Here is a 16,371-nt window from a genome sequence, read left to right on the forward strand (position 1 = left end):
CAGTTTAAACATGTATTTCTTTTACCATACAGATATAGACTGTAACATATATTCAGAAAGTCTCATCCTGACCCACCTAGCATCTGTGGACAGGGTGGATAACAACTTGGCTCTACTCACTTCTGTAGAGTGCTGGTGACAGAAAACAAGGGATCCTAGGACTGGATCATCCCTTGATCTCCTGTGATTTAAAACACAGGCTACTCCATGACATAGGTGTAATCACTTCTGTTTCCTGCTCTCAGGCGGGGAAGCTCTGGGACTCTATGAAGATAACTGGCTTCATACTGGGCACTGGCCTGCTGCTGTTTGCTGCCTTCAGGAACTCTGTCACCTGGTAAGACCACTCACCTGATAGCTTGAGAAGCAACATTTCAGTGGGTGGGGAGATAAGACAGATGTAATTTTTGCAATGAAAAGCTAAACGCTGCGTGTAATTCTTGGGCCCTTCTCCCCAGGCACTTGCAGAAGTTCTGGGGGGCTTCGGGCAATTTCTGGCAGGCACAATGGGAGAAAGTTCTCCACCTGCTTGGAGGAAACCAGTGGGCAATTTTCCTTCTAGGTGAGTTGTTTTGAATGCCAAAGCTCGGCTGCAGGAAAGCCAGATTCCAGCTCTCCCAGAGCTCTGTGTACCAATGGCGTGCATTGCCGCCAAATCCATGCCATGCCTCCCCAATGATCAGGGTCCAGCTAACATTTTGGGACCACCCTTTCCACTGCAAGTATTTGTAACTGCCAAACCATCCAGGACTGATGTAAGGTTCCCACCTCCCTCATTAGGCTAAAGTGAAATTACACCCCAGGTCTCACTGGAGTAGTTATTACCAAAAGGATAGAACTGGCTTTATTGTAAAGCTAGACACCTTAGTAATATTCTAGCTGGGTGGCACCCGTATTACAACAGGAGGAAACCTGGCTGCAGCGTCGACAGCCTGGCGATAACGACTTGGTGGCAGGGGGCAAGGTGCCTTGTCCCTAGCGCAGGCCTGTATTATTCTAATCTCATCCCCACTCTACCCTTTTATCCCATTCAGGAGCTGTGTCTTTGCTCTGAAAACCTTATGCCCGGAGACACTCATTTCTGGACAGTGCCTAGCCCCCAGTGCCCTGGTCTCTGTTCGTGTCCTCCAGGCACCACTGCAATATCAATCATTTCTGATGGACAAAGGCTCCCCTTTTTTCAGCAGTATCATAACCATAGGGGTAGCCTAAATTCTTCCTTACCTGTAAGGGGTTAAGAAGCTCAAGTAACCTGATTGGCACCTGACCAAAGGAACCAATGGGGACAAAAAGAAAAGGAGTACTTGTGGCACCTTAGAGACTAACCAATTTATTTGAGCATGAGCTTTCGTGAGCTACAGCTCACTTCATCAGATGTAGCTCACGAAAGCTCATGCTCAAATAAATTTGTTAGTCTCTAAGGTGCCACAAGTACTCCTTTTCTTTTTGCGAATACAGACTAACACGGCTGTTCCTCTGAAAAATGGGGACAAAAGACACTTTCAAATCTGGGTGGGGAGAGGTTTTGTTTTGGGTGCTTTGTTTGTGTGGCCTGTTCGCTCTTGGGACAAAGAGGGACCGGACATCAATCCATGTTCTCCAAATCTTTCTGAACAAGTCTCTCATTTCAAACTTGAAAGTAACAGCCAGGCAAGGCATATTAGTTTATCTTTGTTTTCTCAACTTGTGAATTTTCCCTTTGCTAGAAGGAGATTTATCCCTGTTTTGTTGTAACTTTGAAACTAAGGCTAGAGGGGGTTCCTCTGTGCTCTTTGAATTTTCTGCTACTCTGGAAGGTTAACTACCAGCCTAAGTTTACAGAGGTGATTCTTTTACCCTTTTCTCTTTAAATAAAATTCTTCTTTTTAAGAACCTGACTGATTTTTCCATTGTTCTAAGACCCAGGGGTTTGAGTCTGTAGTCCCTTTGTAACCAATTGGTGAGGATATATGTTCAAACCTTCCCCAGGAAAGGGGGTGTAGGTTTGGGGGAATAGGACTCCAAGTGGTCCTTTCCCTGATTGTTTGTTAAATCACTTGGTGACAGCAGCCATCCCAAGGCAAGAAAGGAATCTGGGCTTTGGGGAAGTTTTAACCTAAGCTGGTAAGAATAAACTTAAGGGGTCTTTCATGCGGGTCCCCACATCTGTACCCCAGAGTTCAGAGTGGGGAAGGAATCCTGACAAGCCATCTCTGCCCATCTCTCTCTCCTTCTACCACAGGCACGGCCTTAGTTCCAAGCCTTGTTTACTGGTGCTTCAATGGACTCCTGATGGTGGCAGATGGGACCGGAAAGCCCAATTTCATCACCCGGTACCGAATTCAGTTGGGCAAAAACGACCCTGTAGGTATTTCTCGCCGTGCCTGCCGAGCTGGACGAATACCACCTGCATTTTCTTAGAGGAAGAAGGGAGGATGGGGGAGGCAGAGCTGTCAGTCTCCTTCACCCCACCCTCCCAAAACCTCATGCTCTTCTACACTGGGGGCTGGCGGAATAGAATCAAGGCAAGAATTCTACATGGCATGCAAATGTACAGGGGACAGATGGTTCTGTGGTTAGGGCAAGGCTTAGGATGCAGGCCAGCTGCGGTCAGTTCCCAGCCCTGGCACAGATGCCCTTCGGCAAATGTTTTAGGCCTCAGTGCCCCCCATGCAGTTAGATGTTAGGTGTCACACTAGCTATGTGCCGAGAAAACTCACTACGATGTCCCAAGTCTGAGTTAGGCACCTTAGTCTGTGATCCACAAAAGCTAGCTGGGGTTGGGAGAAAGGGGGCTTCCTAAGCTAGCCAAGGGGAGATGCCAGGTAGAAGCACGGCTGTATGAGCTGTAGCAGATATGCTTCCTCCAGCGACGGGAGGGGTTTTCCGGTTGATGTAGGTAATCCACCTCCCTGAGTAGCAGTACCTAGGTAGACAGAAGCACTCTTCCATTAACCTAGCTGCATGGACAGCAGGGGTTGGGGCTACATAGCTACAGTACTCAGGGGTGTGAAGTTAAGTCAACATAGCTGCAGGCAGGGGTGTGAAAAACCCAGCCCCTGACAGACATCACTATGGTGACCTAGTCCCCGCTGTCAACATAGCAGAATGCTTCTGTCCATGTAACTAATGTCTCTTGGCAAGGCTGTGTTCCTACCCCATTAGAAACACCCCTTCCCAGCAGTATAGGCTACAGCGACACCACGGGGCTATACTGGTGTTGCTACGCCAGCATATAGTCTCCATAGAGTAGAGACAGCCTAAGCCTGTGTCTACACTACAGAGCCCACAGCAGCATAGCTCTGTTGGCAGCCTGCACTAGGTCACCGAAAGCCATGAGCGAAGGCACCAGAAGCTATGTCTACACTAGGGGTTTTGTCCACATTGCTAGGGTATGTTTCCCCCCATACACACAACTCTAACTTATGCAGTTGTGATATTAAGCATAGACCATGGCTAACTCCTCCTTTCCCCCTGCCTTTGACAGTAAGCAATCAGTTGCCCCAACGCCCCAGTATTTTTCACTACACGCAAAAAAGGCAAGCACCTATGTCAGCGTGAGTTGATTGCTAAACTGAACAGCGGTTAATAAGCGTATGTTGTCAGACTTCAGTGTTAACGCCCCAGTTTGGTAAATGGGAAAAGTTTCATACCTCGGGGCACTGCCAGGTTCAGGCAGACAGCAGCTGGCTGCTATTCATATCACATTTGGAAGGTTTCTTCATAACTGTGTGGGCTAAAGAGTTCTTTCAATGTCATTTCAAATGCTGGACTGTAGTTAGGTAGCACTTTAAAGCAATTCACAGTCACGCTGCTGTATAACTGCACTGTGCACACAGCCCTGGCCACAGTGATCAACAGGACATGGGGAACTAAGTCAGAGAAATCACCGCCAGATGCAGGGAAGGGTTCTACCCCTTTCCTAGAGCCGTGGGGCTGCAGGTTAAAGCATGTTACAGCTTTTGTGCAGGTGAGCTGAGACATATTCCTGTAACACCAGACTCAGACCCCTGGCCCTGGAGATGACCTCAAATTGTACACTAAGGTCTTTAATTAAGATTATAGAAAGGAAAATTGCAGCCACAGCCATTCAGCTGTTTGTCCAGGGAGAGCAAGCAGGATCAGGAAGTCATGGGGAAAGCTGGAGGGAGACCATTCAATCGGGGACCCATCAACCCTGAGAAGGGCACTTGGCTTTTTTTATTGCTCCTCCTTGAAGCAAGGTGGAGCAATGCACCCCGGGGGCTGTGGTTGGAGACAAGAGTCGGTATCTGCCACTGCCAAAAGATGTCTTTACAGAGAGAGAGCCCTGACTCACTATAACACACCCACCTTTTTTGCAGTGAAGACAAAGCCTTGAAATAATAGTGGTGTCTTACATCAGCGTGGCCATGCTGAGCCATCAACACCGGAGATGTGCTCACTTAATTCCAGCCTTGGAGCTGCTCAGGCTGGCGTAGGGAAGTATCCTGCTTAGACAGCAAAGGCTGATCAGCTGCTGGGTACCGAAAGCGTGTTTGTCAATCCTACCTCTCGCCCCTCTCCTTCAGTTGTGTGCTTTGCCAACAGCAGAGCCAGGCACTCAGCTGCCAACGACACAAAGAATGAGGGCGCTGAACTTTAGGCAGATCAGTTTCTTGGTTATTTGCCTACTTGTGAAACTTGGTCCAAAAAACCCAAAACAAACTAACTTACCAACATCCAAGGCCTGAGTCCTGGAAAGGTTCCCTCTCCCCAGAGCCCAGAGCTGCATGGCTCCATGGCTAGCATTAGCAGAGTCTCCTCTCTTGCAGGTGGATCCAGCGAAGCTGCGGCAGGCTGTTCACACAGTGCTGTTTAATCAGGTTTTCATCTCTCTCCCAATGATGATGCTCATGCTCCCCATCATGAAGTGGCGGGGACAGCCCTGCAGTGAGGAACTACCCACCTTTCACTGGTTTCTCCTGGAGTTGTCCATTTTTACCCTGGTGGAAGAAATTCTCTTCTACTATTCACACCGGTGAGTTGGGCAAGAGAACTAGTCTGTCCTGCAGCTGCTTCTTCCTCCTTTAAGCTCCCTAACAAATGGGGACCGCTCTGTCCTGAATTATGACCGTTCCCTCAACAAAACACCTCCATTAACCTTGGCCAGTCAGTGGCACCAGCCTTTCCTTTGGGAGCTCTTGGTGGTGTAACGCTACCAGGGGCCGTGTTTAACCAGATTATGAAAGTAAGAGGATTGAGATGGACTAGCCCACAGGCTGAGGGATGGAAAAGGCAAGTTGATTTTATAAGTAAGCTATAATCTAAAGCAGTCGAGTTGGAGGGAGGAGGCTGTAACTATTGCTTATAGGAAGAACTATACACCAGCCAAAGAAAATCTAGAAAGAGTGTATTGTGTATATGTAGACCAAAAAGACTGAACTCCCTGGTCAAGGACCATGACCTCCTATACACGTGTACAGCGCTGGGCACGATGGGACCCAGCTCCCAACTCTCCAGATCTCCTGAGCACTACTATTACATACACACACACACAAAGATGCAGAGTAAAATCAAAGAAAAAAAATACCTACCTCATAAAAAGAGAGAGGCAGTTCAACAGCAAACAAAGCAATTGCAGGAATATACACAGGCTGGGTGAATTGCCCAAGGACACCTGGGTTCTATTTCGGGTTCTGCCTTGACTCATGAGTCCTGACGGCTAGCCCTGGTCTTTAATTCACTTGGCTGCTCTAAAAACCTATAGATTAGAAAAGTACTGAGGATGCACCCGGAGTGACATTGGTCTCCGGGTTGACTGGACTTGAAGACTTTGTTCTGGTTCTCTCCATGCAGGCTTGTTCATCACCCGCTTCTGTACAAGCGCATACACAAGAAGCACCATGAATGGACCGCTCCCATTGGTGTAGTCTCCCTCTATGCTCATCCGGTCGAGCACCTGGTAAGCAGGTCCTCTTGGGGTCACTGCCCAGCAGCCTATCAAGTAAACCCAACCCGTTGCTGTGGGCTTTGCATTTCCACTCGGTGAGGATTTGTGGGAAGGGAGGAGAGTAGCTACACTTCAGACTCTTCCTGTTGGGAGATGAAGCTGGGATTTGTGGCATCTCCAAAAAGCTGCTGTAGTAGAAGTGTCTTGTGGCTCCTTGCAGTGGGACTACAAGCTCTTAGGGTAGAGCCAGGTACAACAGGGTCAATCTACTGTCAAGACAAACTTTTTGGGAGCCAGGGCCTCTGGCAGGTTGGGACTTGATGGAATGGGGCCTCCTTGAGGCTGGTGGAAGATATTACTGCATAGACTGAGTTACAGTGGGAGTTGGCCTCTGTCACCTCCTTTATCCCAGTCTCTTAGGTGCATTGGCAGAACACTCCCAGGGACTCCCACAGCAGCACTAGCTAACTTACAACACCTCCACAAGGCGCTCAACTCCCACTATTCCACTTCAACCAAGTTCAGCAACAGCAGCACCGGGCTGCACTAGGTTCTAGGTGCTCCCATAGCACAAGCAACAAGAGGAGACGCCGGTTGCGACCTTATGAACAGAAGGTTTGGGTGTGCATGTTAACGAGGCAGGGCTTGTGTCTGAATTCCAGTTTTCCAACATGTTGCCTTTGCTGGTGGGTCCGATAATCCTGGGATCCCATGTTGCTTCCATCATGGTGTGGCTCTGCCTTGCTATTCTGACTACATCCATCTCGCACTGCGGCTACCACCTGCCTTTCCTCCCCTCGCCAGAGTTCCACGACTTCCACCACCTCAAGTAAGGTCACTGGACACTATCCATATAGCTGCTCCTCCCCCCATGCTCTGTGGACTGGGTCAGCCCATCAGTGGTGGGGATGGGCCGTAGCCCATTTGTGAGGGCCAAACAGTCTGACATGACTGCTAGTCAATCTCTACTCTGGGACTCCATCTGCCCCACCTCAGTCTGGTTCCCCTGAAGGCAGCTTGAATGTATCCAGCCTCCTCACCCTTTGTAAACAGGAAGCACTGAGAGGTCAGAGCAGAGGACTGGGCCTTGGACAGTTCCTGCTTTCTTACCTCAGCTCAGCCACTGACCTACCGTGCAACCTTCAGACAAATCACTGACATTTTCCTTTCTGTTTCGCGGTCCGAGGAGCTGGAAAACTGGCTACGAAGCAGAAACCCAAATGCTGAACCTGAGCTCAGGTTTCTTGGGTGGATTAGACAGAGAAAATAATGTGTAGGGTCCAGAGAAGCAGGCATAGCCTGGTCTTCCCTAGCAGTGATCTAGGGCATCACAGACAATGCTCCGTGGAGCATCTTTCTGGCTGCTTAATTCCTTCTCTGTCCAAAGGCAGCAATGGAAAAGCCAGACAGACATTCTCACAGCTGAAAAGCCTGACACAGCAGGAACCTGGCTTCGCCTGGTCAAAGTGCTGTGACACATAATTGTTAACTCCCACCCCCCAGGGGAGGTGACGTAGGAGCACCTTTTTACAAAGGTAGCAGAGCAAAGCAGTGTCAGGCCTGCAGGTAGAGTCCCGAAGGAGGTCCTGGTTCCCAGGGCTCTGCTCAGGTCCCTGACCAGGCTCCTTGGCTAGCATCGCTTCCTGAGCACTGCTTTCCCTTTCCTGCAGGAATGGGGAGGACAGTTCAGTTCCAACCTAAGGATGGAGTGATACCTGATGTATCAACCAGTGCATATCACCCCATCTCTTCAGGACACTGATCATGCTGTATGCCAGGAGCACGGATCACTGGGGACATCAGACCCTATGGCTCATAGCCAGCTCATAGCTTCCTTGGCCATAGGTGCGTGTACAGGCAGTCTGGTCTTCCTGTGGCCACAGGAGCTCATGTAGCTTGGAGTTGTGGCTGTCTGGCAGAGTCCCACTCTCTCACTCCCTGGCTGGTGATGGCTGCAAAGGCAGCCCGCAGTGCCTAGGGATGGAGAACACCCCTGGCTCAACACCTTTCCTAGATGACTAGGTAGCGGAATGGGCAGGTTCTGGGCTAAACCCCATCCAGTCCTCCACAGGCTGCAGAGCAAAAGGCTGGGAGAGACAAAGAACGTAAAGCAGGATTGGCGGGGCTCTGATAGGGACACAGGCTATGGGAGGGGGTGAAAGGGAAGAGATCTGCATGGCCTACCTTGTTTCTCGACTGTAACCTGCAGTACCCTGCGTGGTCCCTTTGTGCTTGGCTGCCAGGTTCAATCAGTGCTACGGAGTCCTGGGGGTGCTGGACCGCCTGCATGGAACAGACACGCTCTTCAAGCAAACCAAGGCCTACGAGAGGCACGTTATCCTGCTGAGCCTCACCCCTCTCACGGAGAGCATTCCCGACTCACCCAAGAAAGCCAAGTGAACCCGCCTCCCCTGCGGCTTGCACGGGGGAATCATGAGAGCTAGGAACCATGATTATGCCAAGTAATTTTCTAATGAGAAGCAGGTTATTGTTCATCCTAAGTATCAAAGACAAAGCGGAACCATAACCCGTTGCTGGTGACATTTGAACTCGCTTCCCTTCAGTCCCCCGCAGCCTGGAGTGCAGAGCTCAGCTCCAGGCAGCAGCCCTACAGCTGGGGAGCCTCCTGAAGTGAGCGTAGCGTTTTTTTAGTCCCCTGGATCAAGCTGCCCACAGACTGCCCCATGCAGGTTTCCTTCCAGCCCCACAGAAATGGCTGCTGTTCAGATCTCCCATTTCCTGCTTGAGGCTTTTGGACCCAGGACGAAATCTCACCTGCATTGCATGGGGAGTCACAGGGGAATTCAAGAGCACTGCACTCCAGGCATTCAGCCTGCCCTGATCTCATCCCAGCACTCTGGGCCTGGGAGAATCAACCCGAAGACCACATGGAAACACGCTTGTTGGGGCAATGTGGCCCTTCGTAACCACTTCACCAGCACCATCAGCCCTGAGAGCTCAACATCCCACAGTACGGTTACTCCCCATACCTATGAGATAAGGGCTTCAGGCTTCAAACCATCACTGATCACCAGCAAGGGTCAGGCAGATGCTACCCCCACACAGCACAGTGCTACATTACTGGGAGCACGACACAGGTTTTATCGTTTTAACAATTAATACGGAGGATGAAACCAAAATGCAAGTCACAAAGGGAACTTTCTAGGACGGAGGTTCTGGGGTTGAAGTCTCATTAGCATAGCTAGTAGGGGCTGACTGCTCCATCCCACCAAGACTCACCTGAATTCCAACACAGCAAAGTAGGCAAAGGGAAACCCCTAGGATTGCATAAAGTTATACGTGATGGAAGAGCTCCCCGACATCACTGTTCTCCTGAGCTGTTTGGTAGGGAGAGCTGCAAATCCCTTAAACAAAATGGTCTCCCTGTCAGAAAACCACTACACCATTAGGACACAACTGAAAGTATCACAGAGCACCCAGAGCAGCGAGTGCTGAAAATCAGGCCTGAGGTGTGTTGGCAGAGCAGCATGGGGGCTTGGGACAGGAACAAGCAAGGGAAGAGTGCACGGGATTGAGACTGAGCAGTCCTACAAGAGCTCTTCTGCGGAGACCTTGTATAGTGCCCCAGCATGGGGGCTTGGGACAGGAACAAGCAAGGGAAGAGTGCACGGGATTGAGACTGAGCAGTCCTACAAGAGCTCTTCTGCGGAGACCTTGTATAGTGCCCCAGCATGGGGGCTTGGGACAGGAACAAGCAAGGGAAGAGTGCACGGGATTGAGACTGAGCAGTCCTACAAGAGCTCTTCTGCGGAGACCTTGTATAGTGCCCCAGCATGGGGGCTTGGGACAGGAACAAGCAAGGGAAGAGTGCACGGGATTGAGACTGAGCAGTCCTACAAGAGCTCTTCTGCGGAGACCTTGTATAGTGCCCAGCTGCAGCGTACGTGTCGGGTGCCATCCGTGTCTCACCTTCACGAGTATTCATTCCCCATGAGACGTGTCTGATCTATAACTCAGACCCTTAGACCCCAGAGCAAGGAAGGTTGCAGGGACAGGAGAGTCCATACCACACGGTCTTTTGAGGTTTTTATTTTTATACGTTTTTTTGTATTAAAAAGGGAAAAGCATAATGACCACAAATTACAAAGGACTAAAGCGTTACTAGAATAATGAATCACAGCAGCCTAGACAGCAGACACTCCGAATAATATTACTGTTATAATACAAAGCTCTCATTCAAGTATTTTACATTTTTTTGTTGTTGTTGTGGTTGTTTTTCTTTTCCTTTTAAATGGGATGATGATCCTGGCACACAAGTCAGGATTATGTACTATTAACAGAAGATGGATCACAGAGTGGGTTGTGTTAACAAGATTTTCCTCCCCAGTGATGAGTGGTCTGATAAGTCATTTTAAATTTGTCTCGACAATAAAACGCAGCTGAAGAAGGTTGCAAAACACTTTTTCTCTTTCGTTTTTGGGAGTAGAGGGATGAGGTTGGGACAGAGACAGGGCCTGGTTGGAAAGGGCAGCCAGATCAAACTTATATCCCCTTTTGTTCTGGCTGAGTGATGAGCATCTAGACAAAAACACTGGAAAACCCAGCCTGCCCCAACCACCACCAGTTAAACTCAGTGTCAATTTCCAAGTCAGAATCCATGGGCTGGGGTTCCAACCCCAATGGTAGTACATTCCACAGGGACCCCCCAAGGCTGGGATTGGCAAGGGAAGAGAGTTCAGCCATCCTTTCCCACAGGCACACAACACTATGCCAGGAAGACTCCAATGGATGAAATGATACCAAGCCCCCGTCTCCCAGGGATATCATTGGTACAAGCCAACCTACTGTACAAGACTGATATTCTGGAGGTGATGAGAAGTGGGAATGTACCACTGAGGAATAAAGAGGAGGGGTTGGGGTGTTAGTTGAAATACATCTAACGTTTGACATGAAAAAGCGTCTATAAAAACCGAAATGGATAGGTTTAAGCCCATGCCCTTTCACGCTCAGAGCTTCCAACAATAGGGTGTGCTTGTCACAGATACGTCGGTCCTATGTTCAAGTGTCTTCAGAAACTGAAGATGTAAACGACTCTTTGAAACGTTACCCCTAGAATTTTTTTTAAGTCACTCCACCCAATCCACATCAGAGATGAAACTGTTTTCAAAAAAAAAAAAAAAAACAAAAAAAAAAACAACCCAAAACCCACACCCACTCTCCTCTATTATTATAGGAATTGGAAATTAAAACTAAAAAGTCAGTGAGGCATTTAACATCAAGTGTAGCAACCCTCTCCTTATTAAGAGCCTAACGTTGATTCCAAAAGAAAGCGAGCTGACAACCCAAGGTCTCGGAGAAGAGACACACGGAGGATATAGAGTGTTGCAAACAATCTGCTACATATACAGGTTTGTGTGTGTGTTTGATAAAACAAAGTATAGATCAGAAAGGCATTAACAGCTAAAAGGCTCCCCTCCGCATTGCCGTATTGTACATGTACAGAAGTATGGCAGAGTATTGAGGTTAATATGTCATTTGTTACAGTACAGTCAACCAATCAGAAGCAGAGTGAGTGAACCTGGACAGAACCCAACAATTACAGATAACCACCGGGAGGGGGAAACAAGCCACGAGGAGCAGACAGAGCAGCAGCTCCCTATACACATTTTCCTTTAAAAAAAACAAAACCCCCAAACCACCCGACCTCTGTAAAAATCCTGAACCACAGTGCTTTGGATCCTGCCACAGCTGTCTGTCTGTAAGATGGACACCAACGTGCAGGGCCCGAGAGAGGAGATGCACATGATTTAACAGACATTTCTTCCACCTGGAATAGCAAGGCCAACTGCACCCCCACCTGGGGGCCGTGGGGCAGACTTGGCTCTGCATTAACAGCTGCCTCTGCCGCAGACATGGCAACTGCAAGCTACAGAACCCATCAGCACATGCGAGAACCATTTTTTTTTTTATCTGTTTTTTTAAAAGGAGGTGGGAGAGTCAAGATGGACCATCCCTGACTAGAAGGGAGTTAAAGTTCCTCTCGGGAAAGCCGTGGTGGGGGAAGGAAATCAGGCCAATGCAGAGGTCAGACCATCTGCTCTTCTCTAGACGGGAAACCAATTTCAACAGCCGCCACCCCTCCTCGCAGGGGCGTTCAGACACATGCAATCCTCTAGCTGTAGATATATTCTACATAGCAGAGGTGGGTCTCACTTAGCTTTGGGAAGGTGCCTCCAGAGACTCACCCCGTGTGCACCATGAGGCATGGCAGACCTCTCTGGGGTCAATTTTAGCATTCAGTCACCCCTCAGCCCTGGTACCCACTCGGCAGGCTGTGGGGCTCTGTGCCTGTGGACACAGGCTAGAACCCTATGGGGTCAGCCCTCATCTGAGCAATGCTGCCATAGACTCGTACTCCTGGTGCCAAATACTTCATTGTCCTCCCCCCTTTGGAAAGGGGTATACATTGTACACTGCAGGGAGTAAAGAGCAAAAGTCCCCTCTCCCTCTAGAGCATAGGGTGAAACAGGACCTTGCTGCCTTGATTTATTTCAGTCTTCAGGACCACACGCATGACGCAATGCAGCTGCCTCTCTCGGGTTCATTTCCACATCTCCTCTCCCTTCCCCGGGGATCTGGGCCTGCCTCACACAGCAACATGCAAACACAGCTCACACTTGACCCTATTGTAATCTGCTACAATTCCACAGCATGTCAATCCTGGGCTGTTGCACAACTGCTGGGATCTCTCCTCTGGGCAAGCTTCTCCTGCAGAGACGTCTTTCTAGGCAGGTCCCATTTACACGGACGACAAATGACAGACCACTGACTAAAATGGGAAACAAACTGCGCTGGGCTGAAATTTGAGAGGGTGTCGCACAAACAAAGACAGAACAGCAAATCAATCAGTTTGGATCTCTGAAGCTCTCTGGGACGTTCCTGGGCACTTCTGCCATCTTCAATGGCTCCTTTAGCCTGTTGGATTTCACAAGCAACCACTCCTCAAGGCGAGCCCATTTCTCCTAATTCCTGGTTTGAGTTGTTCAGATGCAAACAACTGGTAACAAAGAGACCATGCCCCCCGCCCCAACAACAGAGACAGCGGTGTCTCCGCAGTCATTCCTCAGTGTCCTCCAGGCTCTTCCCTACCACCCCCATCTAAATCCCAGCACACCTGCAAGAGTGAGGGTTTGGCTCCAGCTCACAAGACGAGGGAATTTCAAAGTCAAGGCTGACACGCAATAGCGCTGCACCTGCATGTTGCGGCTCACATGGCCAACTGGGCACTCCGTGCTATCCCAGACACGGCAGAATAAGGCAAGGACACTGGGGCAGGCCTCTGTGTTTAAAGCATTAGCAGGCTTTAGTTGCGGAATATACCAGGATCTTGATTTGAGGGAACACAAAGTACCAGCCACTCAGTTCCCTTGGCTCGGCTCTAGCTAGCGACAGCAGCCTGGCTGTAGAGTCACCCAAAGCTGCTCTGAAACAACCAGCATCTCTGCCCCCGCTCCCCACAGCAGCCTGTTTTAAGCAGTATAACTCTGAGAAGCTGGTTGCTTTCGCTGGACAGGGCCATTAGCAGCTCACGGACCTCTCATTACCTGCCTCTGGCGATGCTGATACCCAATGGTGACAAACTCCAGGTGATCCACCCAGCTTGCTGTACTGAGCTTTGCTCGGAACTGCTGCCCTCCAGCCCCCCTCCCCCAGCACCGCTGGGCTTCCTGTAGGTACAGGGCAGGGTTCCCAGCTACTAAGCAGCATGCAAGTCCTAGAGACACCCCCCCTTGCCAGGCATGGTGCCCTAGTATGTGACAGCCCTAAATCAGCAGGATGCTCAGAAGTGACATGCCATTGCACTAAAAGCTGATGGGGTGACAATGAGCTGGGGGGGAAGGTTCCCCCCCACTACCCAGACAGCAGCGGGCCAAGGCAGCAGCATCTGCAGACAGACATTGTTTTCAATATTTGTCGAGCAAGTTCCTCCCTGGCTTGCAAGGCCAGCACACGCAGGAGATGCAGCACAGAACCCAGCAAAGCACACGCAGAAACACATGGAGGCGGAGCATATTACCAGCAAGGGAAGTACCCCTTCCCCTCCCAGGGGATCCACCTCTGCCTTCAAGCCTGAATTCTGCACTGCCTCCTGGCTGGGATGCAGAACACCTGTGAGCCACAACTTCCTTCTGCGCCATCTCAGCCCCGTCTGCTCCCCACCCCGGCCAAACCCCACCAGGCTCAGCTTGTCTTCCGGAGAGTCCGAACGCACGCGCTGGGGGATGAGGCGCCCCCCGAAGCCGGCTCCTGTAGCGCACCGCTGAGTGTGATAAATGCCCCAGCGGTGCTGTGGTCGGGCGAACAAAACCCAGGGCTTCGCGACAGCTGGAGCATGGTGCCTGCCGTGCACCCTAACGGGGGGAAAGAGGAAGTTTGAATGCACCAGTCTGTAACAGGGAAACCCGCACTGAGACCGCATTTCGCAGGCAGCCTGCTGAATTGAGACCAACCCCACCCAGCCAGCCCCTGGGGTCAGCGCTCGTCCAAGATGGGTTCTCGGTATCCGCTTTCCTCAGCTGCCATGGCGTAGCACGAACATGCTCTGGGACCGTCACGTTACTCTTGGCTCCACGTCTCCCCTCAACAGTGAGAAATCCGGCCACTGGGGCTGTCCCCCTTCCTGCTAGCCTCCTACCCTCCCAGCTGGCCGATAACCAACCTCTCCCACCCCACCCCCCAGCGCTCCCCCTGCTTGTTGGGCTGGCGGAGGAAGAAAGAAAATGACAGTGCACCTCTAAGTCTGAGTGAGGCAACAGCACGGACAGTTGCTGTAGCAGGAAGGACGCTACAACAGTATATACATCACATCGGCTTCAACTACGTAGGCTAAGTCTTAGATTAAGCTGCGTCAGCACGGCGTCCTCTCCAGAGCGGGGCCTACAGCCCACCTCCAAGGGAAGGGGATCGTCCGGCGTGGTTCCTACAGCGTCCCTCTCGGCCGCAGGGAGCAGCTCCGGTGTCTGTGTCAATGCAACCGGGTCGCCCGGGAGACCGCCAGCCGTTCCCCGCAGGAGTCCCACAGGGAGGCGGTTACGAAGGGGCTCTTGCCCCACGCAGACGCCACGCCCCGAGGCCACGTGAGGAAGTCCGGCGGGGCACAGAACTCCCACTCCACAATAAGGCAACAATTATTTTCAAGGAAGAAAGCCAAGGGAGAGCAGTCTGTGGAGAGGGTTTGGGTTTTTTTTTTGTTTTGTTTTTTGTGGTTTTCAAAGGGGGAGGAAGAGAAAGCTCCTGCTTCTAGTGCAGTCAGCGTTCCTGCACGAGCCTGCAGATCCCGTCATCGCACAGAAGGGTCGAATGAGCCCACTGCGATGTCTGGTCAAGGTCCTTTGGTTGACTTCCAATTGTCCATGATGGAAGGGCTAGTTGGGTGGAGGGAGAACCCACCCTGGGAAATGGAACTGGCGGGAGGAGGGGCAAATACAATCAAGTCTTTCTGTATCGGTTGGGTTTTTGTTTTTAAAACGCATCCTTGTATCCGGAATGGGTGAAGTCAGCCGGGTCAGGAACGTCAGTGGTTCCGCAGGCCGACTCGACGCGGAGCTTCGTAGCTTTCCGAGCAGGCTGCATAGCTGACCCGAAGGGGTGCGTGTCGGGTCGGGGAGGGGTGAGGGAGGTGGGAGCTGCGTAGCGCAGAGTGATTTTGGTAAATCCAGACGAACTTCTATCAATAATTTAAAACTTGATATATATATAATAAAAAAAATATCTCCCCCTTCCCAACCCACCCAGAAAGAAGCTAAGACATGAAAGTGGGGGCGGAGGGGGTCCGGCTTCAGTCAGTGACAGACAGCAAGCAAAGGATCCTTTTTGGATTGGGATCGTCTTGTTTTCCAGCCACAAGAGAGGTTGTGTGCGTTGAAGTTTCCCCCAGCAGCCTATTCTTGGACACCCACGTTCCAACTCCCTTGCAGTCCCTCCCCACCGCACTTCTCCCCTCCCCCGGTCAAATTCCCCACCAACCCACCCCTTCCCCAATAGGAAGCAGAAGCTCCAGCTTCTCTACTTCCCCAGTGTTTGAGATTCCACAGCCGCTGTGGCAAGGGCATGGTGGCTCAGGTTTTTGGCATCCTCTCTCACAGGCTGGCTGGGCGAGGCATGGGCTTGGCTGGATGGGGAGTGGCTGACCGGTTTGCTGGAAGACTGGGAGGGGTAGCGCTTCCTTCCGTCTCCTCCCAGCGTTGATGGGAATCTCTTGTGACCACCTTCCTCTCCCATGGGTGGCTGAAAGAGAAAGAACCCTGGCATCAGAGCAGCTATCTCAAAGCAAGTCACCCCCACGCACGCTGCCGCGGTCTTGCCTCCACCACCCCCTCGTATCCATATTCTGCACCTGTCACCTGGGAAGCCCCATCGACAGGTACAAGAGCCCTCCCTGGATCCCAGGGAACAAGGGGGACAGGGGAGTTAACCTTAGCTCAGCCTCTCCATCTGCTCACGCAGGTGCTCAGGGGGAG

General features: G+C 51.0%; 2 protein-coding genes across 7 annotated transcripts in view; one reads left to right on the forward strand and one right to left on the reverse strand.

Annotated features, from left to right (window-relative positions):
* The window catches only part of FAXDC2 (fatty acid hydroxylase domain containing 2), a 25,311-nt gene extending 15,001 nt beyond the window's left edge, over positions 1 to 10,310 (forward strand). For 3 of the 5 annotated variants that reach the window (XM_048860802.2, XM_048860801.2, XM_048860805.2), the window contains 6 exons: positions 246 to 337; positions 2,222 to 2,504; positions 4,773 to 4,978; positions 5,797 to 5,902; positions 6,553 to 6,719; positions 8,134 to 10,310. In XM_048860802.2, the coding sequence (XP_048716759.1) occupies positions 246 to 337; positions 2,222 to 2,504; positions 4,773 to 4,978; positions 5,797 to 5,902; positions 6,553 to 6,719; positions 8,134 to 8,290 (1,011 nt within the window). In that variant the 3' untranslated portion in view covers positions 8,291 to 10,310. Of the gene's footprint in view, positions 1 to 245; positions 338 to 458; positions 563 to 2,221; positions 2,505 to 4,772; positions 4,979 to 5,796; positions 5,903 to 6,552; positions 6,720 to 8,133 lie in introns of all 5 variants that reach the window. The other 2 variants (XM_048860806.2, XM_075131241.1) reach the window with 1 other exon arrangement.
* LARP1 (La ribonucleoprotein 1, translational regulator) overlaps positions 9,925 to 16,371 on the reverse strand; it is a 79,907-nt gene continuing 73,460 nt past the window's right edge. For both annotated transcript variants that reach the window (XM_048860797.2, XM_048860796.2), the window contains exon 19: positions 9,925 to 16,138. In XM_048860797.2, coding sequence (XP_048716754.1) covers positions 15,917 to 16,138 — 222 coding nt within the window. In that variant the 3' untranslated portion in view covers positions 9,925 to 15,916. The remainder of the gene's footprint in view (positions 16,139 to 16,371) is intronic.

Source organism: Caretta caretta, chromosome 8 (genome assembly GCF_965140235.1).
Source record: "Caretta caretta isolate rCarCar2 chromosome 8, rCarCar1.hap1, whole genome shotgun sequence".
Lineage (NCBI taxonomy): Eukaryota > Metazoa > Chordata > Testudines > Cheloniidae > Caretta > Caretta caretta.